General features: G+C 35.9%; 1 protein-coding gene across 4 annotated transcripts; it reads right to left on the minus strand.

Moving 5' to 3' along the window:
• Window positions 1-126: 126 nt before the first annotated feature.
• LOC138139671 (pro-interleukin-16-like) lies at window positions 127-20,537 on the minus strand. 4 transcript variants are annotated; one of them, XM_069060048.1, is made up of 4 exons: window positions 20,247-20,537; window positions 2,051-2,943; window positions 1,760-2,000; window positions 127-385 (listed from the first exon to the last, which is right to left on the minus strand). In XM_069060048.1, the coding sequence occupies exons 1-4, from the start codon at window positions 20,419-20,421 to the stop codon at window positions 237-239; spliced, it is 1,458 nt and encodes a 485-aa protein (XP_068916149.1). In that variant the 5' UTR covers window positions 20,422-20,537; the 3' UTR covers window positions 127-236. The 4 variants fall into 4 exon arrangements, with proteins under 4 accessions (XP_068916149.1, XP_068916150.1, XP_068916152.1 ...); XM_069060049.1 differs by lacking the exon at window positions 20,247-20,537 and adding an exon at window positions 9,904-9,976; XM_069060051.1 differs by lacking the exon at window positions 20,247-20,537 and adding an exon at window positions 9,419-9,574.
• Window positions 20,538-24,300: the final 3,763 nt, after the last annotated feature.

Below are 24,300 nucleotides of genomic sequence, written 5' to 3' on the forward strand. Positions count from 1 at the left end.
TTTCTTCCAATAAAATATCGGCGAGAGAGTCTACAAAACCCTATAAAAACTTTTGGTTTGGGGTAGCCGCTTCAATTTAATTAATGTTACGCAAAGAGGTAGCAGGTCATAAATAAAACTCGACAGTAGCGATTTAAATGCTTTATTAGCGGTATAAAAATTATTAGGATATTATACATAAAACAGCTATACTAAATAGTAGTCTTTGGAATATATATTTTTGAGAAAAAAATTACTTAAGCAACTCTTTCGCGCGGTTTTTTGGCCACACGACGACCTATATGCAACAGCACCTGTCCTGAACGAATTTGCTTGAAGACACCTATAGCTTCTTGGTGCGAAGCGCCATGGAGGGGTTTACTGTTTACAGCCAAAATTTCATCTCCTGTAAACAAATATACTATTAAAGTAACTTATAACATCAACGGCATCCGGATAAAGTAGTAAGGAAAAGCTTGAAGTTGTTCTAGTTGATTTTATATTTGAGAATAAATAATGGATAAGTATGGAATATCGATCGTTTCCTAAATATTGAACTAATGATATATATTACTGAGGTGTACACAAAACACCACTCCTAAAAATATTAATGTGGTAACGTCATCAATTTATTTATGTTTCTTTTAATCACAAGATTTTATGACAATAGAATATTTCACAAACAGAGAACATTTTAACAGAACTGAGGTATAATAAAGATGTGTTTTATTTGCATATTATCAGAACGATTGATTTCAGAAGCAACTCGTGTATTTCCGTTTCAGCATTCCACTCTCATTTTATGCGAAACTGTACATTAAAAGTCGTTGATACGTTTTTAATAAAGCCGACTGTAACACACTTTTCTGAATAAAATTAAATTAAAAATAAGTATGCACCTGTAGGCCCCGTGGGTGTTCATAATGCATATAAAAATACGAAAATCATATGCCAGATTCTCCACAATTATTATAAAAGAAAAACACATTGTATCGGTAGGAATTCAACTTTAAAACAAGCAATCGAGTTTGCATAAATCTGCAATAAATTATGCAAAATATAGACAGGAACGAGAAAATTAACTGTTGTCATTTTTATCTGCCATTTATTATATATTTTTCCCTCTAACATTTACCAGAAAAAATGAAAGCTATTTCAAAACGAGTAGACAAAAGTGCACTTGTGGGAAGTGTGAACTGTGCTAAAACTTCTGAAAAAATAAACAATATCGTGTATAGTAAATCTTGAGACACTAAATTTGGATACTGTTATAGTGATATGTCAATGACACGGATTAATTAATTCAAAGATGCTTCCGCCACTTAGAACCTCGAGTGGAAGCCGAAATCGGCGCTTCAGAAGTCCATACACACTTTTTCCACACAAAATCCTTCCAAAACAGCTTCGTTTGTCTCGATCCGACTGTTTATTAATTCAGTAATATCAGACACTGCCGACAAGAGCTACGAGACGCTGATTGATAATCCCGTACGAATCGAACGTGTTTGATTTTTTATAAATTCACTACTCTGGCTTTGTTGAAAATTCGGAGAGGTGTCTCGATTAAAACAAAGATAACGGCGTCGTTTCTATGACTGCTACCGTCCTAGTAAAATTGTGTTTCCCCTGAACACAATGGGAGTAAGAGTGAGGTTAGTATGTTAATTTCAGAACCGCTAGCCCGACACCCGACACCGATTGTCACTTATCGTCTCATTTGCAAATGGGGCCGAAACGCGAAAAACAAATCCTAGACACTTGAAAAACAACAACAACCAACCTTCTTTGAGAGTCCCGCTGTCGGCTGCCTGTCCGTTGGGGAAAATAGTTTTCACGTAGATTCCCATGCTGCCTTTGGGGGAGTCCCTGCCGCCTACAATGCTGAAGCCGAGAGCCTTGTATCCGGGTCCTTTCTGGAAGACCACCTGTCGGATGGTGAACGTGCTGCCGCCTCCTCTGGGCAAAGTGCAAAACTTGCTCTCTTCTTCCTCCTCGATTTCCTCCAACTCTTCGATCCAGTCCTGTCACAGTCACGTGCATAATTACAAAATAGACAGCAAGAATTACGTACCTGTTTATGCTCACTACTCATCCGTTCACATTCACCATTCTGACCAACTTCCGGCCTTTGTTTACCACTCATAAGTTCATAATGGCTTTTCGAGGTAACTACTTTGGAATTAAAATTTTTCGTGGCCGGCTCGCTTTTAATTGGTTTCGTCTGGTACTTATTCTTGTTGGGCGAATGAGATCTCGCTCTTTCGAAATGTTTATGATTCAGCTTTGTCTTCGGAATTTTAATATTTACATTTTCTAGCTTAATTAAATTCTTCGGTTTGTTATCATGGTTATTCTTGTGAAGAATGCTCCCGACCACCGACCATCTCCTGGTGGTCGTGTTGTCCTCCAAGTCGTAGTCCGGTGGCGGCTCGTACGGCAGCGAATCATAACCTTGACTCTCGCTGTCGTATCCGTAGTCTCGTGACGTACTCAAATTGACAGAATTGGCAGTTCTCTGGCGGGACCTTGCCCTCCTGCGCGTTTCCGACCCCCGTCTTTCCTCCACAGGGTTGCAAACGTCTATTATGGGCAAAGAGGTCGAACCCGAATCGGGTGAGACCGGAGACGGCACGTAAAACGTGGGTTGTTCCTGGGGCGGTGGCGGCGGCTGCTCGTGAGTGGGACTGTGGAAGAACTCCTGAACGGACAACGCTCTGCGTTTACGCAGACCAACGTGAATTCTACTCAGCTTGGCGCGGAGAACATCTTGGACACTGTTTTTCTTTGCACCGGGGAGACGAAGAGAAGACGTCGCGTGTGGGGTGCTGACTAGAATGCGTGGACTAGGAGTATTCAGAAGGGAATCCCTCGATGCTTCGGGACTGCTGTGGGTGCTGAGACCTCTGAGGGAGGCGCAGCAGTTACGTAACCGCCTCCATTTCTGCGAGATGCTGCCGTTCAGATCTGCAAACAGATCAAAACACTGACCAAAAGAGTAACGAAAGTAAAACGGAAAAATAAAAGTGATTTGATTGCATATTCAAACATTTGAACACCACACTCTGTCAACACGGACGAAATTAGCACGCAGCGCTGCTCAAACAAAGGTGCACCATTTTACTCCATATTTAGACTTGTGAATTGGTTGCACTATAACTCATTAAACTGTCATTAAGTGTGGAGAAGATGTGTTTAACGACGAACGTCATACTGCACGTAAAACACGATACGATCATTTCAGATGGCAAGTTAGAAAATTTTGGTCCAGTTTGAACTGGTGGATGTTGCCCACCAAGTGGGCAAACGATGCGGATATAATTAAAAAACAACGATAAAGCGGAATAATGCATTCATCATATAATAAACAAGAAAACAGTTCAACAACCGCAATTGAGATATGGATCGCTACCAAGCATATTCCTGTGCATAGAACTGTGATTAGTCCATATAAGGTGACAAGGGAAAACTAAAAATATTTCTGCTATCTTGACATTTTTGTTGTGTAAGCGGTACAGAGTTAGGTTCAAACACAAAACAGATGTCACTTGTTCTTGAGTATTTTCTTTTAACTTAACCAGATTAGATAGATTTATATACGAAGAGCTCTTGACAATTTATGTGGAAAGTAATACAAGAAAGGATATAATAAAGCTGTACACTTTCCGTTCACAGACTCTTTCAATAATTTTAATATAATAGGTACGTATTTCAGCGAAGACATCATTCAGCACATTCATCTCATGCAAAACAATCGCATGTTTTTGTGATGGGAACACAGAAAAACCCACGAATAAAGTCACTTCTGTTCTACACACCGAGACCGCAAAACAAAAGTTATACCTGTCGATGGTTCTCGACCAAAATGTGATATCCACAATCAACAAATCATTTCAGTTTTTGCAAAACTTGAAATTTGTTAGGACGCAGATGACGATTTGGATTTTGCTTCGATTGGAAAAATTCATTGAAAATTATTATGTACAGTCTATAAAAAATTGTACGCGTCAGTTGTACTACCGCCATTTGTTTAACCACCGTGACAAAACTATCGATTTATCATTTGTAAGAAGCGGATTCATCCATGGCCACGTTTGGGCACAATCATTCCTAATAACATTTTAAATTCGGAAATTATGTTTAATGGATGTTGCAAGTAACTATGTCGAGGCTAAATTTAATAACAAATGTTGGTGGATTTTTATCAGGCAACGATCATTTATTAACTTTTTCAAACAGCAATAATAACACACAAAAAGTGGGAACGAGACACTTTAAAACAGTTAGTCGCAAACAAATCACACCGCAGTTGGCTTGACACTACTTTGTGATGATAAAGTAATCTTTTAAATTAATTGCATAGCTACTTTTTACTTGCTGTCGTTAGTGTTTGTAGTAGGTTTGCCTTGTTTTAGAACGAACACAAACAGATAATGCCGAGTTCTTGATTTCTATTATTCCATTGTGACTTTAATACTAATTTATTGGCACGGTTGTCAATAATTACTATTGTCAGATAGGAAAGCTACTTCGATTATTACAGTTATTGGCATTGGCAGCGCATGAAAATTAAATCTTATTGGCGACAAATTATTTAAAGGCGAATAGAATGTAGGTATGGCGTTGCTTGTTGCTGACAAAATATTTAAATGAGTTGTTTATAATTTATACAGTTACAGAAACGTATTTACCGCTTCAAAACAATATAAACCTACGCCTACAATTTTACCAGAAAGGATAAGGTCGGTCTGTGTCAATGCAATGTTATTATTATGTTTATGATTTTTTAGTGCATTTTTACACAGTACGAAATAATAAACGACAAGTATGTTATATGTTATGTACTAGGAGGACATTTGAAATCGTCGTAACTCAACATGCCGAGTCGTTCTTATCGCTATCGCTCGCACATTTTACATATTTATCTACTTTGTACATTTAGAGGGTTATGAGGGCGATTACTCGCAATAAATTACCAACAGAGCCAACAAGTAATAAGCTAAATAAAAAATTCGTAATGGTACCGTCAAAATTAGAACTCGTTTTGAAAATTTCGACAAAATCATATGGAAAACGTAAAAAACGCTTACCAATATCGGGAAAATCATGAAATAACGCTTTGGAACACATAAATAACAACACATTCACGTGCTTAGTATTTGTCGAAATACGCAGGAAGACTCACGGATACGCCTGTTGAGCGTGAACAGTAACTCAGGACCGTACTAAGTAAATTGAATGGTTGCGGCTTAACGGCACCCAATTAAAAACCTTATCGGGTCACTACCGGTTAAGTCCACTGAAAATGTAAACTTGTGAACGACACTAAACAAGTACACTACTATATGGACCTGTTTAGTACAACAGTTAAATTTTAAGAATTCTGCCCTGTTTTCAAGGAATATAAAATTTGGTTTGAGCTAAAAAATTTACCTTCGGAAAAACAGCTAAACTTTTAGGATTCTGCCCTGTTTTTAAAGAATATTAAAAAAGGTTAAAACTCGCCTTCAGCTCATGAAGCTGTGCTAATTTCAAGGCATTGCGAGTTGCGACCTGTTTGTATTAAAAAATTAACTAACTAAATCCAGAGCATACAGTTGATTAAAGTGTACATACCAAAGGACTATTGCTCTGTATCCCAAAGTTATTTCATTACCAGCTAATAAATTAAGTTCATTGACCAAAAGGATTTGTAATCCTGTTGGAAAATCATAACATCATAAAAATTAACTTCCTAAGGCGACATAAATGAAATATAAATATAATGTTATAGTTATATACAGGGTGAAATCGAAATATGTACATCACAATATTAACACCCTAGGATCTTCAGACCAATTGTGAAAATCACGTGCATTCAGTTTTGCGCTATAGATTCGCATGAGGGTAGAAATGCCATGTACAGTTCAACCACAAAAGTTGAGTACGCCACTGATATCACGTTAGGACGAATAGTAAGATCAAAAAGTTATCGAGGGCAATGCAAAGAAGGGGCAAAAAGTTTGGTTACGCGGGTGCAGATTCGTGCTTCCAGTGCGATTGTTTGCTTGAAATATTGCGTCTCAGTGTGTAATTAATAATTATCATGAAATTTATACCAATAGTGAAATGACTGATATCGTACTTTGTTACGGAAGTGCAGATGGTGCTGTCTTAAGGGCCCAAGCTTTGTATCGCGAAAAGTTTTCGCATTCGCAAACATTTCTGGATGTTGTACAGCGTCTACGGGATGTTACTTTTCGACCGAGAAGTGTGGACAGGTGCCAGGAGCGTAAACCACGTGCGTCAGACCTCCAACCCCAAATTATAGAGACTATGGAAGAAAACCCGTCAACAAGTATCCGGAAGTTGTTCGTGAATTTCAGGTTTCTCAGTTTGTGGTATGTCGCACTCTTACGACCAGATTCAAGTCATGGTCGCAAATAAGTGGTGTAGCGCAAATGTGTAGCTATCTTTGTCCTACACATTGATTAGCAATATGCGTCATCTTTCTCTGTTGCGCCGTTACCATGACAACAACAGTGCGACAGTCGCATGTAAACTTGAAATCGGGCCCTTAAAGAGCAAGGGTTGCACCTCTATTGTGTTCAACGGGTGCAAGCATTGCAACCAAACGATTACATTCGCTGGCAAGAAATTTGTGAGTGGACGATTCAGTCGATCAACCTGATTTGTTGCGAATAGTTTTGTTTACCGATGAAGCGGGTTTTACACGTAACGGAGTTTTTAACAGCCACAACACCCATATTCAGTAACACAAATCCGGCACGATGCAGCAAGTTTTGCAAGGGTTCTGGACAATCTAGATCGAAGGGCACAGGCGTGTACTGTTTAGTTATGGTTTTTGCTTTGACTTTTCCAGTTTCCTTTCATTTGGTTTTCACTCTTAGTTATCTAACACGTTTTTGCAGCTCCGTGGATTTAAAAAGTGTTTTCGGCTATTTCATTCATAGTAAGGTTTTATCGCTCTCTATTTTTAAAGCGTTCTTGCGGCTATTCTGTTTCGATTTATTAGAGCTTTCAGAAGAGTCTCGTTCGGGATAGGATTAAATTAAATTGGACTTATTTTCAGTTTATTCACTTATTGAAGATGATATATAGTTTACATATTGTGATGCATTTCAATTTCACACTGTAGAGTCCCACATCCATCATGAGTCTAACTACTGTTTCACTAAGAGATTCTACAGTTTACTTTGGTGGTCGATAAGTCAATGGAACAATGGACGGTATGATGGACAACCTCCTGTGTTCAGCCTGAATTTATTTTTTAACAATAATTGAACTGTCGTTGAAAAAGGTATTAGCACTTGCTTTAAATTGCATCGTTATGCGTCTGTTTTAAACTGTTTTAAAATCGCTTTAACTCTTTAATTAGGTGAGTTTTTACCTCAAACCGTTTTTCATCCACTTTTTTGCTGTAAATGATAAAGACATACAAAAAACTTGGGTGTTTGGGAAATTCCTTTCTATACTGTAAATCGAAAAGGAATTAACTTAATTTATTAGCTGGTAATGAAATATGTAACTTTAGCATGCAGAGCGTGCAGAGCACTAGTCAAAGACGTACTAGCCCTTTTCTGGAACACTTTAGTGAACTGTGTGTTCTTCATTTAGTTAGTTATTTTTTGATACAAACAGACTGAAGAAAATTTTTGCACGTTTTTGAAGAAAGTTTCACAAGGAATCGAATGCCGTCAAAAATTTTGAAATCGTTCCACTAGAAATTTTAATCTATAATAGGAGGAGTATTACTTAAAAACAGGGCAGAATTCTTGAAGTTTTCGACTTTTTTTAAATACTTTAAAAACAGGGCCGAATCATAAAAATTTAGCTGTTGTAGTGAACAGGCCCATATAGTAGAAAGTAGATTCAATTATGGACGCTGTGGAGTAATAAAAAAAAAAAGGGATGTGGCGCAGAACGATATACGCCCAAGCCTGTTTCACAATGAGGCAGGTTCTTTGCCATTTGTCATTCTCATAAGAATATGATATAGTTGATAGACTGAGAAAAATGTTGCATTCATTAACGTACACATCTTCTCCAAACATGAACACGTTGTCAAACTGCCGAAGCGAAGTTAAAATTAATGAGATGTCAAGTAATTTTTGTGGATGTACATCAGGCTTTCTAAAATATGCGTACGTTTTGAATAAGCCAATTGGAAGCTGCTGTTTAAAATACGCGGGCACTAGGGGCGGTTTTATTACTCCATCTGTTCAGCGGCCACACTTTAGGTGTTCATGCGCTAAAAAGGATTTTTTCCAGTGTGTACATTGCGGAACTTTAAGAGCCTTGAAGAAAGGAAATGGATCTGTCACTGACCCTAGACATTACACTGGTGCAAATAAAGAAAGAAACGACTGTCGGACTGGTTTTGATGATATCCGAGATGGTTGCTTATCAATTTGATTACTTTCAAATTAGTTATCGTTTGTAATTCTACCCACAAAAAGACAAATTATAACGGAACGGAGTAGCACAAATGATCAAACGATCTTGCCATAAAATGGAGAGATAGTCGACAGATTACCGCATAAATAAAATTTTTCAATTTTGGCAAAGTTGACGCTACTTTTAGGATGCTCAAACCAGGATGTACATTTTATAAAAGAGTCGTTTTGTTAGATCCGGACTCAATTATATGTGTGGAATTTATTATTAGACAATTTCAGTTCGACTAAACAAACAAGTTGGGACTTCCTGTATTAACTTAATTATCAAACTGTTTGTGAATTCACGACATCGTTACTCATCAACGTAAATACAAATTTCGTCTAGATAACGTTACGTAAGATAAATACGCTCGGTTAAAAATTAGGCACAAATTGATCAAAATTTTGTAAACAGACATCTGTTTACAATTTAGACATACGATACTGTCTAAATGAAAGTTGAAATATTATGTTCTGACACTGAATATGATTAATTAACTTATGAATAGTGTAGCGACAAGTTCGTTTTAATTTTTTGCAATTTTGACTTCATGGTCAGCCGACCCCCCACGTGAGAGTGCTTATGGATCAAAGTGAACGGTCACTTTGTTGGACATCATGAAATTATTGCTCTAAGAAGCTACGAAGTCTTTCGTAATTTATTCTGAGGATTTCGGCATCGAAAATGTATTTTATTTATTTTTCGTCGTGTAAAACTCACACTGTTCGCGTCCACAAGTGTTTTTGTGTATTCGTGTAAAATTCTGTGAAGAATGCGAGTTTAGTAAGAACTCTGCGATGAACAAAATAAAGTTATCATGTAAAATTTACGACACCACCAAATTAGGCGTGACGTGTTTTGATTCCTCTGCTGATATGGGTGCGACGAAAGAAATTACAACACAGACGAAATACAAATTTAAGCGACGAAGCATCAGAAGTGGGATTTACAGAAGGACAAAGCAACCCTTAATCCGTAATCGATGAGTTTCAAAAATACTTGCCGAAGCTGAATGCACCCAACATAGAAATTCGATCGCACTGATTCAAATGCTCGAAGTAGACGACAGATCTTGTGTTGACCTAAACTAAATATTGACACCAAGTCGAGTTATCAGTCCATTGGGCGACAAGGCGGATCCAATGGTTAGTATTATTTCTGTGCAAAAACCTCGGTTACTGTTTGCGGTAGGTGTAAACGTTTGTATACAAACATCATTCTGACCTTTGCGGTCTGCTGTTGAAGCCGATCTAAATAACAACATTATGGCAGGCGTTCATTATGCTAATTTCATTAACTATACCGAGAAGTTGTGACGTCACAAACGGGTAATTAATTTTACTCGACTTGGAACAGAAAATTCCCATATACTACAAACTCCCCGCAGGACGTCAAGAATGTTCCAGATCTATTCCGTGGTGTTAACAAATTACTATAATATATGGTCGTGTAACAAGTGCGAATCAGATTATGTAGACAAAACAATACCTGCCCACAACAATGAAGACCAGTTCACATGTTGTATTATGTCTCTATAATGAAGCATTTTTCCTAGTATTACTTCTGTGCAGTTGATTGTACAGTTTGGACTCGGTGGTAAAAAGAAAAAGAGCTGTATTGTTTGGAATGACCACGGTGTGTGTATTCCTCGCACAACTTCCGCATCGCAACTTCCGGCTCGATGCAAAACATCGGCTTCCGAAAAATCGTCGCCAATACAGATAAGCTTATCGATAAGGAGCTTGACAACACAGGAAGGGAATGAAAGGTATCGACACGTTTCCAGTGTATACTCGTGACCAAACAACGCTATTTTCCAAGAGATTTTTGAAAAGTCTAAATGCCAAAAGTGTAACTGTAAATTACCATCCAGATGACTCGAATGAAGTGAAATATTTTGTGAGATTCGGAAGCAGCATGATTTTTTAAATTTGAGATTGAATTTGGTGTGGTCGGGAAAGAAATTAACTCTTAATGTGCCTGCACATCAGATTATCTTTTTTCGTTGGCGATTGAAAGGTAGCCCACTTGAGGCAGAGTGGGCCTTAAATAGATAGCGACAGTTAATTAATAGCATGAGACCTTGGAAATAAGGATAACGTAATTTGCGAGTGAAATGGGGGAAAATCTGAGCCGGAGTGAGGGTCTCCTTTTCAAATCGAGTTAAAAATAATAATCCTGACCTGCGTAATTACGAAGCCAATTATTTATAAATTACACCTTAATTTTTTAATTGACCGTATTTGTTAGTTGCGTTCAATAACAATGCACGGGTTGTGGTGACTCATAAATTATAATATTAGTCATTCAAGTATGTAAGGTTTTATTGATACATTACGTCCGTAATTAATTGTAGGTCGGTGAGAATTATGTAACAAACGCGGCTTCGCAGATCTGTCAGATTCATGCATTTTGCCTAAAATAATGAAGATATTTTAATAAATAACAATCGGGAAGTGATAGAATTTCGTAGGTAACGTTTTTCATTCACGGTCGGTCCTGCGGGTGACAGTTTTATCGACTGACCCGACCCTGCCTCCATTCAATTTGCTTTTAGGAAATGGAAAGCTATTTTTGTAAAGCGAATCTTAATATTTATGGCCCACAAACTGACCTTTATTGAGTATTAATTAATAACATAAAATTTTATCTGCCTCGCCTCTTCATCTTACATTTTTATATATCAGTTATAACACACAAATCTGTCGGAAGATTAATTGCAGATTTTATACCGCCATAAACCGCGACCGAATAAATATGGCTTATACTCAATTTTCACTTGGGACTGACACGTTTAAGTCTTTTCATAACAATCGTCTTCCAACGAATAATCTCTTAATAAAAAGCTGGTAATTTTTACGACACAAATGATTAACATTTGGTTGGTTCTAAAAAATGGGCGCCACTTACGATGAGTAAGTGAATAAAAGTTGCAAATACTTGAAATTGTGATCATCTGATAGGAACGGCTCGCCTGGTGTTAATAATGTGGAAGACATTCCTGTGGTTAATCAGAGGCACTGATTACCTGGAAACATCAAGTCTGCTGAAGAATTTACGATTTAAAAGTAGTAAAATTAAATTTGCAAACATCGACATGTGCATTAAAATTCGCCGTTTGTGATTTGGACTAAGAAAAAAGTTTACTAATGGTTCCTCTTCCAGCAGAATTGAAATTCTTCCGAGAGCAGAAGATTACGGATTAGCGAAACGAGGTCGTCCTGCGTGACGTGGGCAGAAATTGTAATTTCATCTTTGAAAAGCTCGTCCTTGCCAAATATTAAAACTGAATAAATCCAATTATAAAAGTGAGGACTTCGCTTTTTGAGACAGTCCCCTCTGAACGAAATCGATCACCGCCGACAGATCCTGGAAATTAAAACTTTGTAAACAGATGGATCTATAAAGAATGATTTGATTGCTATTGAATTGAGTTCAGCGACAGTAACGACCTTTTAATTGGCAGTTTTAAATTTTATGATGACAGTCACAGCTTCGCAAACGAGCTCATTCACCAAACTGGTGAACTGGTCCAAAAATGAAAAAAATCTCTAAATTATATCAGAGGTAGTTGATGCGTGACGATCCCACAATCACAACTCGATTCACCAACAAATGTTCAGTAACAACCTCCACTTCCAGCACAACTCGCGTAAACAACTTGCCCCTGACAGAATCCTGCGGAACCGATCAGCCAATGAACACTTTCATGCGATTATTTTGATCGGAATTGGAGCACAAAACACCACACTCGATTCGTAATGTGGCTTCTACGCCACATCTGCTTTACTTTTCTTTTCATTTTTTATTCAGCAATTACAGTCTGTCGTGTTTCCTCGAACGCAATATACTCCTCGGAATAAATATTTTCTATGCTTACAGGTTCTATCGAACTGTAAACGTATCGGTTATGATGGAGAAAAAAATCGCAAAAACAAAAATACGACAAATATATTCGTAATAATTTTATTTCCTCAAAAATTTTCTCATCGGAACTGGAATGACATTACGTACTGTCGCAAACAAATGTGGGGGCTGAAATTCTACAAAACTTTGGACAAACATTCGCAGCGTTTAATATTTATATAATCTGTTGTAATACCCTGCGAAAGCTCTACTTAAATGTTGTTTCCCTAAGTACTCAAAGATTCAATTAAAAGCTACCCTCTTAAGGATATGCCCCCTAAGAATGAACTCAAAACACATTATTCAACTTATTTATTATAACGTAACTGTTGTGTTGATAATTACATTCCTTCTCCACTTGGGTCGCCACATCCTCAGCAAAGGAAATGTCACTACGATTTCATAGCTCAGACTACTTGACATTTAGGCAAGATCGATTAGTGAATCGATTGTATCGAATTCTAGAAGGAGAGTGGTAATTAGTCTCGATTAGTCTGACATAATTCGCACTTATTTACACAATCGCTGAAATATTTATAAATTAATTATATCCTCTTCATGTATGCAATGTGTTAACAGTGTAGTTTTCACAGCGTGGACTCGCTTAACATGTAAGATGAGTCGTACGGTACGTCTGAATATTTTTGAGAAATATAAATTTTTAATAAGAATATGTGACGATGACACAACAAACACCGGAAACTCGGTCTCCTTGATTCAGTACTTCCCATTTACAGCGCAAGTTTATTTTAGTTATTGCTAAGAAGCCGCCCACTTTACGAGAAATATTTCAATAAACAAACAGTTTTGTTTATGGTAGCTAGATGCGACCTCTTTAGCTACCGTAACTCGTAAATTACACGAAAAATAATCCCAGAAAACTTGGGAAATACTTAAAATTAAAGTGACCCTCCGAGTGTCATAAAACCAGTATAAATGGTTCGGTTAAGAGGGGTCTCTTTAGAAGAGCCCTCGTCTCCATTTTATTATGACGGCCGAAAAATGTCAAAAACTCTTCTTTTATTCAGTCACAAAGGTTGATTTTGGTGGAACGTCCTCGTAAGAGGTATTAAGTTTTCGTTACCGAAGCAATTAACCGGTGAACAAGAAGCTTTCTCTAAATAATTTGTTTACAGGAACGTGTCGTCTCAATTTAAGATCATTTTGTTGACAAAATCATTTCCATAACCATCAACGTTTATAAATATTAAATTTGTTTAATAGGGGGTGACGGGAATGCGCTTGTATGATGTAAATAGCCAACAAAGAAATCCATAAATAGCACTTCACTGATGCATCTGTATAAGACGTATCAAGTAATGTGAATCAGGGCTGTACTCAGCCTAATTTTAAGCATCAACAATGTCTAAAAACATAAAAAGTGTCTCTTCATTATTTGTTTAAAATATTATTCTCTTCGGAACCGTCGTTCAAAATCAACAAATCATTTTCAACAAATGTTACAACTTCCGCTGACCTGTATACATTTATTTGTTTTTAATTTCCGATAGGTTCAAGATAAGTTTTAATTTTGTTTCTTCTTTGGAGACATTATGAAGCGCCACATTATCATGTTTACACGGATTTATTCATCAACAAGAGCATCGACGACGTATTTATCTCGTTCATAACGCAAGAAACAAGATTAGGATAGTCGTAACGAATTCGATGAATTATTTATAACATTAAATATTCAAAAAAGGGTCCGAACGAATCGGCCTTTTACCCTAAATGGAGACAAATGGTAAATTTAGCACTGTTAGCGGAGTTATTTATTGATAGTCGTAAAACACCAGTGACGAGGGTTGCCAGGTATACAGCGGCTTGTTCATTTTTAGAAGTTCAAGTAATATTTTGCTCTTGTAAAAAGAAAAACCATCAAAGAGTTTTGTAAGGTGAGGAAGTTTTTGCGTTAAAAATGTGTATTACATCAAAACCAGCGGATGCGAATTCAATTTTGTTGACTGTGTTACCTTGTCAAACGAATACATTTCAAAGCTGTGTATTTTTTTCCGAATTCAATACATATAAAAATTGCTTTGGAAGAAATACCATTACTTTTCTATCAAAGCAAGGAAAAATAAATACATACATACATACACATATAAGAAAATATACGTTATATAATATATAATATAATTAAGAACGTACCACGTACCCAAATTAACATTATAATACGTGATACTCAGCCTGTCCAGTAATAACGTTAATCGAATAAAGACGAATTTGGATTTTAGATGATCCGATTAGTGTTTATAAATGGAATTTGCGTCACCTTAATTAATAGTGCAAAAACTAATTGAAAGAGACCGAAATTTTGTTATGTTGACACAATTCTTAGCATAAATTAAGTTCCAGGAGTAAAACAACCTTTAATTTACTAAATGAATTTTAATTGGTCACATTTTAACATGATCTAATTATTATTCGGTCGACTGAAATAAGCACAATTTTCAAAGTGAATTATAAACTGCCACAATTTCTCGTCAAAATATTATTTAATACCCACATTAATTTAATATATTTAAATCTGACCGCCAGTTTGACCAATTAAGTCAACGTAGGCACCTCATTAAATTCATATGAGCAAAATTACCAAACCAAACAGAGGCGATGTGCTTTTGACGTAACTGCTAAATAATATTGACAATCGGCGTAAACTTTTCATAACTGGCACCAATTTTAGTAAGTGATGAAAAACTTCCGCAATTGCACAAATTGTTACATCAAAAGCTCGTTGTTCACCGAGTCCAACAGAATAAATTTGAGAAATATGCAACGTGCTAATTAACGACTAGAGCCACAAATTTCTAAGATGTCGGAGCACATTTTCCGGATGTTTTGCCAAAAAAGCGTTTCAAACCACATTTATTTTAAAAATAAGCGAGTTCTGTATCCATTTGATCGTTTTATTTTTGTACATGAAAAGTCAATCACACATAAGGAATCCAAAATTTATGGCCGACCATTTGCAGTCGCTTTCATAAACATATTAGAACGAAATTAGATCGGAAAATATCAGTGGAGCGTCAACTGGTGAAACCCGACAAAAATATTTAATATTTGGCTGATAGTTTCAGTATTAGTTGTAAACTGCCGGCCAACTTTCGATAATTACCGACCTTGTTATTAATTAATGAACCCAAAGTGATTTTGTAATTATTGCACTTCGGTTCGATTTTACATAAGAGACCTATCAAATCTGTAAAATTTTCTGTTGCCACACAAATTCTATTTTGCCACGCAAACAAATTGGAATCAACGCTAAACAGACTCGACCCTTGACTGGAGGGTTCTTAAGCCTGCTTCAGCCAGAAGTGAACGAAATAAAACCAATCAATTTAATGGTTTTACAAAACAGAATCGTCGAACCTGATAAAATTGCCCTGACATACCCTGTGATCCACTCGAGTATTCATTTCCTCAGCAGAATAAAAAAGTTACTTCCAGCGGCGGATCCAACAATTCAACTGTGAGGATCGCAACAAAACAAAAATTAAATTAGTTCTTCGTCCTCATCCCTACGCGACCTGTGATTTTGTTACCGATTCGTTCAACCTACACAGGGTTAAAATTTGTCGGAAAGATGACACACGGGTGTTTTGCGGCTTGATGCGATTTATCTGCACAAGAACCGATGCAATAACCCTCACCAAACAACCCTGTTTACTGTTTGCTGGTCACGCTGAAACCACCCAGACGGATTATGTGATGCAGACGAACTATTTGTTTAGGTTGCGTAAATATAAAACGTCCAAGAGAACGACGCAATTGTCCTATTTTATCATTCAAATATTAAAAAATGAGCAATAGTGGAAAAATTTTATCACGGTCAACATTAAATACGATACGAGTAAACCATCCGTTGCATAATATGATAATATCGTCTAGCGATTCGAATTACCTCCTCGCTCACTATATTTTCGCAATGTTATCAAAATTTATTCCAAACTATCTCTTCTTTCAGTTATAAAATTCAGATTTTTTATAAGTAAGACATGGAAGACCCGCTTTTTTACTTTTATGTAGTTTGAAAGCTTGTCGGTGTAATAAATCTCTGACGAATGAACAAAAAGCCGATTTAGTTTTATGCCATCATCCATACACAGTACAGCCAAAAAGTCTACGATTAGAGTATTGTATTGATTAAATGACGTATTCACCCTCTTCCACATTTACAGAGCTCCGACAAGACTGGTCCGCTATTGTCTGGCTGAAACTGTCGCCATTTTACAGAAAAATAACTAACAAATAAATTACATTATTAATTTACTAGTTTCAAAACTCCATGTACACTTTGTCAAAACTCGTCACCCATCTTATTTTTGCTCTTCATTCTAATTGTTTCTAAGTGTGATGTTTCATTTGAATGCATCTCCAGTTTTTGAGTAATTTCTCTAAAACAAGTACGCGATCACATGTACTGTGACATGTTTACATTCATTTAATACTTTATTAAAATCCTGTCTGCATTTTTGTAGATTTTATTTTTTGCTGAAAATATAGAAAAATTAAAAAAGATTAAGATATGCAAATACTGAATCTCGAATCATTTATAAAATTGTAACCCCCGCAAGGTCAAAGTGTCAGTTTAACATGGCGTTACAAGCCCATTAGTATATTTGACCTCTCGACTAATCACGTTTGCTTCCTTCAAATTTGCACTCGATGTATTATACGAGTATGATAACAATAAATAAAATTTAAAAAATATGTATCATCAATTATAAAGAAAAAATGCAGTTTTTACTTTTAAATAATTACAACGATAATGGAAATCCACTTTAGAAAACTCTCTAATGCAAGATCATAATCTTTTGAATCTTAGATTGACGTTGATTAGCAAAACAAACCTGTCTTGGTCGACGAAATTTCTGTTATTTTACGAATGTGCTGTGGTTTTTTATTTGTATTAAATTTATATCGAAATTTTATAACAACTAGATATGGGTGGCCAATTAACAAATCAGGTCGTTTAATAGATTCTTGTTTCAATAGTCATTATTTACACAATATAGTTAACTTTGACCTTCTTATCCGTTTTAATTGTTCTTTATGAGTAATTTTCTTTGTTGTTTATGTATGTCTCTGTATGAGTTTCGTTCAATTCCAGTTAAATGGTCAAAAGAACGGGTAAAACCCATTGAATAAATCGATCCCGCTCCTGATAAAAACGTACAAAAGCAATTGTTCATTTTTTTAAATTTGATTAATTATTTTGCTAATTTGTGGGCATTGAAAAAATTGGACCTTGCCTTATACCTTGAGAGATTACGCCACAAACCACACGTTTTCTTTTTTACAACAAGCTCCAGACACTACTATACAGTCTGTAGTCTGTAGTCTGTAAGATACATATGCACATTTTGTTATCGTATTAAATGTACATTAATTTGTTGTGCACTACTTTCTTATCACGTTGTTATTTTATGCTTGCTGCAATTATTTTGACATAATGTAAACTGTTCATTGTCGTAAATACAGTCTGTTCAGAAAAGTACAGTTCGCCGTTAACGATTTAATCCGGTACTACATCTCTTTCTAGTAAAAATATCCAAGTATGGACAAATTGTTGTTAATTTTTAAACGGCATAAACAGTTTGTATATGGGAAAAATCATTATACGGTTATTTTCGGAGCAAGTTGTAGCGAGGGCGATTGGCTCACGGTTGTTTATTAATAAATATATTTTTAATCTACGGGTACTACCTACAAGGTGCAGTTGCTGATGGATATCGGGATAAATATATTACACCTACTCATCCACATTCGCAATAAAATGAGATTAATCAAAGACAACAAATAGCAGGGGCGTACTATTTCGGGTTTAGAGTAAATAAAATAAACAAAAATAAAAAAATGTGAGCGTCGTAGGGATAACACCTTCATTAGCACTTTCATCTTAATTTGTTTGCTGTATTATTTAACTCGAAAAAGGAAAAATTGCGTTATGTCGGTTTCAGTTCAGAAACATACGTTTTTTAGTGTGGGTTGTAAAGTAACAACAGCAGCACTGCTTTTCTTGCTTACTTTACTCGAAGCTATTTTAATTAAAGGGTACTAATTTTAATTGCAACCATTAAGCTACAAGTTAAACTGTTGAAATTCAATCCCCCAAATGAAGGGAATTTAAGAAACGTTATAAAACCAACGAAACTGTACAGTCACAAATTATTTTAGTAGTGTTCGATGTAAAAGGGGTGAAGATCGTTGCTCTATTTATGTTTATGGGAGAGTTGAGAGTGATCACACAAGACGTTCAATTAAAATAACAAATCTTCAGTGAAAACCAATTTGTTCAGTAAAAGCATAAAAATTTTCCGAGTGTTAACGTAATTATTATTGTTGCAGTTCAATCAAAATTTCTATTCTTTTATGTTTATCTTTGAAATTAGTTACACAAGTGGAACATAAATGGAATTATGGTAATACAGAAAAAAGTAAAAGTTAATTGACGAACGCAGAAACACAAATATGATGGCAACACTGGTACGTTCCGTTATTAACATAATTCAACACGAATTACCTTTAGCTGTCTTGAGCGAGCTAATAGTGAGAACCACTCTTAAGTAGGTGAAACACGAACGTCTCAATAATTCTCACTGTATCTCACCAATGCAATTTTTGATTTCGAACAGACAAAAACCTTGTATATAACGGGAAGTTGGCATTCAACTGTTTTCTTAATCACTTATAACAAAGCTCAAATGTCGCTTTAGGTCAGGTCAGGATTCGGTAACATTTAAGCATTCGAGAAAAATGTGTTGGTGAAAGACGAATTTAAAAGTTGAGGTCGCACATCCTAAAAAAACAAAAACAGTAAGACACGCAAAGTCGTGGTGAATTTTGTGAACTCACAGTTATCCTCGTTCTCAGTTTAAATTACAGAGTGAAAAAGTTTTGCCGGAATTTGTAGACCCACTTTAATGAACACCTATAAATTTCAGCATGGCGGAGATAAATTTCCTGAATGAATGAATCATTCATTGAAGTGAAACTATTGTTTCCTTACTTGAAATTGATTAATCGGTTACTATTTACATAAGTGGCAATGTCAAAAATAATGCGCAAAGATGAATGTTGGAAGACTTGCTAATAAATTGTAGGATGCTATTTATTACCATATTATTTTTCATGCTGGTATTGTGTAATTAAAAAAGGCTGTTATTGGTCAAGCCTTTCCAAACTAACACAAACGGCTGTGCCAATATTCCTAATTTATTGACCATCATCGTAAAACTTTACAATCACGAACGGTTCTTTGGCGATTTTTTATTGTCAATAACCAATTTCAAAAGATACGTCTCTTTTCGACTTTTGATGGCGGTCAACAAACGAGGACTTAAAACGATCTCGAATTTATGAAATATAAACTTCCTTTCGATGCGATGTTCATTTCAAAGAAACATGCCACTTTCATAAATTTCATGTAAACAAGCCGAGCAAAATTTATCAAATTATTATTAAATTGAATTCGAGGGAAACGACACCCCCCGAAGAACCGACTTACATTAATGAAATTTACTTCGTGATTACATGTTTTCGTTAAATCGGGGAATGTTTAATAAATACAGAATAAATGTTTGATAAATACCCAATAAGCCCAAGTTTCCAGCAGGATTTACTCCCACATGCAGTCTCTCCGAAAGGGAGTTTCAATCAATTCGTTATTTAAATCGATAAAAATAAAACGATATAATTATGTATACAACTTGCAAATACACATTCGGTTTGGAAAAAAAAATGTGACAACAGTCGAGAAAAGTTTCACGTGGAAGAAAAAAAATATGTAAAGCAAAATTTCTTCGATTGTTTAGAAATGACAGCAGTTTTTGAAAATTTTGACGTTGCGTGTCGAATTTTGGTCGAGTTTGTGGGTCGCAGTTTGTGGGAAATTTTGAGTTTTGTACGTTAATGTGGCTTACCTTTGTTGAATGATTTTTCGCCGTTGGAATGGTCCTGCTTGAGAAGACAGTTATCGTCCAAATTCTGACTTGGGGATGGAATTGTGATGAGGGACGAAACGTTTTCGGCGTCAGTCACACCCTCAGCACTGAGCATCGTATGTGCAGATTCCGAATGTCGGAAAAGTACCATCATAAACTTGATCGTGGGGCTCAGGTGAAACGAATTAGCGCACTATTAGACACGACAAACAGTATCCGCATCGTGACTTAACTTGCCGGCACGATGTCGGGCAATGCGCACATGCTCCCACAATTGCAGATGAATGATGCTGCACATCGCAGTGGCGAAGGAGGGATGCGGAATAAAAGACTCCCGAAATAAGCGACGGGGAGAATTTCAGCCGAGGGCGCAAACATTTTTATTCCCAACTCTGTCTTGTTTTGATTCACACGTAGAACGTATGTCGACGCTCGTTCACATCTCGAAAGGGGAACGGATATTAGGGTGTGGATAAAGGATGTCTACCCTCATATGCAGACAATGATATCCCATATGTAATCCCGGAATCGAATTTCCGAAACGCGATTTGCCGCATACTGAAGAATCACTCCTCCACACCACCTTCACTTGCTCCGCTGACTCCCACTAACACAAACCCTCACATTTTTTATTCATACACACAATTCTGCCCTTAAAAAATATTCAAATACGCCACCTACATAATAAATAACCACGACATTTAAAACACTGTGGCCCTATTCGTCATTAATTAATTGATACCACTAGGACTCATTTGTTAGTCTTTTACTACTTAAGTGGCCGCAATTATCTACCAGAAACAAGGGCCTCACATTTCTGAGAGCAAATTAAGCTAAGGTGGCACTAACGATATTAATTTACGCCCAATCAGCTGCCGAATTAACCCATTAATTCTCGCCCATCCGACCAATTACACTTTTTAATGTGCAAAAATCGGATTAGTGCCACTTATTAGGGGAATCATACGGGTAACGTGCCCGCTATTGTGATAACACTTGATTGACAAGTATCGAAGAATAATATTGGAGCAATGCGGGCACCTATACGAGATATACATACATATAAAAATGTTTCAACAAATAAAATGTCCAAACAATAATATTTAATTTATTTAATTACTAATTTATACAGTGTATTCTCTCTTAGTGGACACTCCTCACAAGCGGACCCCTCTTTTAAACGGACGATTTTTTTGCGACCGGCCATTCCATATGCTATTATTAATAAAAAAAATTCTCTTAAGCGGACTCTTTTAAGACCGGACACGGACAGTGATTCTTCAATCGAAACTCTCTTGTATGGACAGCATGCATCTTAATGCCACGCTGACACTTGCAACATTTGTGATATCGATATGGGAAATTGTTAAATATCCAGATTCAGACACGTTCGGCCATTTCATTGTTCATTTTTTAGTCATTCTGTTAGTAAGAAATGCCACTATGTACATACGTACAGTAGTGCAGTTCACAATCAGGTGTCCTGATGTTACATTTTGAAAGTGTTTCACTAAAACATTGGGCTTTTTTGGCATGAGTGGAATTTCACTCGCGTTTTAAAGGCCTACGAGTACCAAAAAAAGCTCAATTTACACACGGACGAGTTGAATACAACATTTTTTTGCTCCAAATCGCTGAAAATCTTTAAAATTAGCTTGACGTTTAGTTTTGCAAGTTGTGACATTTATCAAAATTTTGTATAGTAATGAACTATATTACTGTACTCAAAATTGTACAGTAACAGGTCACTTTACAGCATAGCAACCGTTACTGTACGATTTTGTAAAATCGTATGGCATTTAAATATGTACTATCTGACGCTCGTACTTAAACTTGCCATACTCATCTAGTAAACGTCCACTTTTCTGAATTCGTAATGTAATCTACTATTTTTCCTCAGAAACGGACGCTTCTATTAAGCGGACAAACTTTCTTAAGTGGACGCCTCTCTTGAGTGGACAAATTCCGTGCGACCGATGGTGTCCGCTTATGAGAGAATACACTGTACTACATATTTAATTTATTCGAAAAATATGCATCACAACCAAATAAACAGTCTTACCTATCTAAAATAATTTTTGAAGTATTATCTGGAATAAATAGGGCTTCTACCCTCACCTTTATGTCGTTAAAATTTCCCCAGTTTTAAATTTTTAAATAGGACAGACACTTTCACCCTACTAGCCCTTATTTATTATTGATAGAGTTTAAATCAGCATGTAGGTAACTAGAAACAGAGGTGTTTTAAAAAATTTCACCGTTACGAAACGGACGTAAAGTGATAAAAATTTTAAAAGAGACTCAGATAGTAGAGAAAATTTATTACGTATCGTTAAATGACAAGAATAAATTATTTAGGACAGTGGAATCGAAAATTTCGCTTCTGAAGCTTTGAAAAGAGTCAGTGGCAAAAATAGTGTGTCTTGGAAAATACGAGTAAATTGATGTATTAAATAGAATAATTTCTTATTAACACTTTTTGTGTTATTATACGGTATAAAATACCTTAATGTTTTAAACGGCAATTACAGTACATGTACATTACAATTTACACCGCGCCTTCCGGCTACCTTATATTTTTTTCATTCGTTATACTAAGAACTAGTTTATTAAATTAAATAAACATAAATAATTAAATGGCATATAAATCATTTTCTCAAGTTAAGTATTAATTTCACTTTTTTCATAGAAAACATCCTTCTATTACATACTTCTGTAACTATTACGATTTAAAATTTGTGTTTTATAACAATATTTAATTTTATGATTGATGCTCTCTCACACAAAGAAACTTTAATGGTCCATACTTTCAAATTTGATCATGTGACCCACTGTGTCCTATTTCTGTTGCCAAAACTTTTTATGACACCCGCATTAATTACTGTATCCACCTATTACATTTACAAGGCTGAAATTTTTACCTGACAGGAAGTAACGGTGAAACGTCTAAGATGGACGATCTATTTCAAAGTTTTAATTAATTATGAAAGTCCGTAACAAAATAACGAGATTTAATTCCATGATTTTGCTCAAGCAAAAATTGAATACTTACCAGATCCCTTTTTAATTAAGTTTTCAAACTTTTCGATCTTTCTTATTTATTAATTAAACAATATCCGACATTCACCAGTTTCTTGTAAATACATATTTTAATCTGTTATGTGTAACCATAAATAAAATATAATTGATTGATTAGGTATTTTTTGGCCTTGTCCAGTACTTAATTAATTGTGCTTTATCTTTACATAAGTAAGAGTCCAACATTGTTCTAACAATGCGTTTTCTAAATAAGTGTTCTTCAATAATTATGTACGTGACAAATAATGTCAGTTGCACGTACTCACATTAAGTTCAGAGGGTGCAGGGTGACATTTTAGTTTCAATACCGTATGTGTAACTTATCATTCCAGTAGCAAAGTTTCGAGTTATTCTGTATTACAAGTGGCCAAACTTCTCTGACAAGTTTGCAATCGTGCAACCAATCGATATCTATGCTCTGTCTAGCCTCGACTTCATATATCACTTTCCCATAAATTATAGATAATAGTATCGTATTAAATTTACATGTAAAATTTAGGTTTTCTACTTCCTCCGGAATTATGATGTTGATTGCTATTGCTACTAATTCTTACGTCTTCAGTGACTCGATAGATAGGATGTGAATAACTCTAAGATAACGAACGGATATAATTTTTTCATGTCTGATTAATTTCAGAACGGTAGCTGGTGATTTTACACAACGGTGACGTAGAGGAAGTGTAGAAATGACGCCACGATCACGATATAGTTAATTGCTTCCGTTTATACAAAACCATTTATTACTGGTGATTATGAACGTGTTGTACATTTGCGGTTTAGAAAAAGAAGCGTCCTAGGTCAGGCCAAATATTTTTTGAAGGGTGACCTTTCTTGTGAAGACGAGTAGGCTGGAAAAAATCGTCAAGAGGTGGATTTCGAGTCTCTAGTCTCACGGTCGAATCCACAAATATGTAAATAAAAACAACGTATTCTTAAGTACCTATTGTTGTCGTTC

Source organism: Tenebrio molitor, chromosome X (assembly GCF_963966145.1).
Source record: "Tenebrio molitor chromosome X, icTenMoli1.1, whole genome shotgun sequence".
In the NCBI taxonomy this organism is placed as follows: Eukaryota; Metazoa; Arthropoda; class Insecta; order Coleoptera; family Tenebrionidae; genus Tenebrio; species Tenebrio molitor.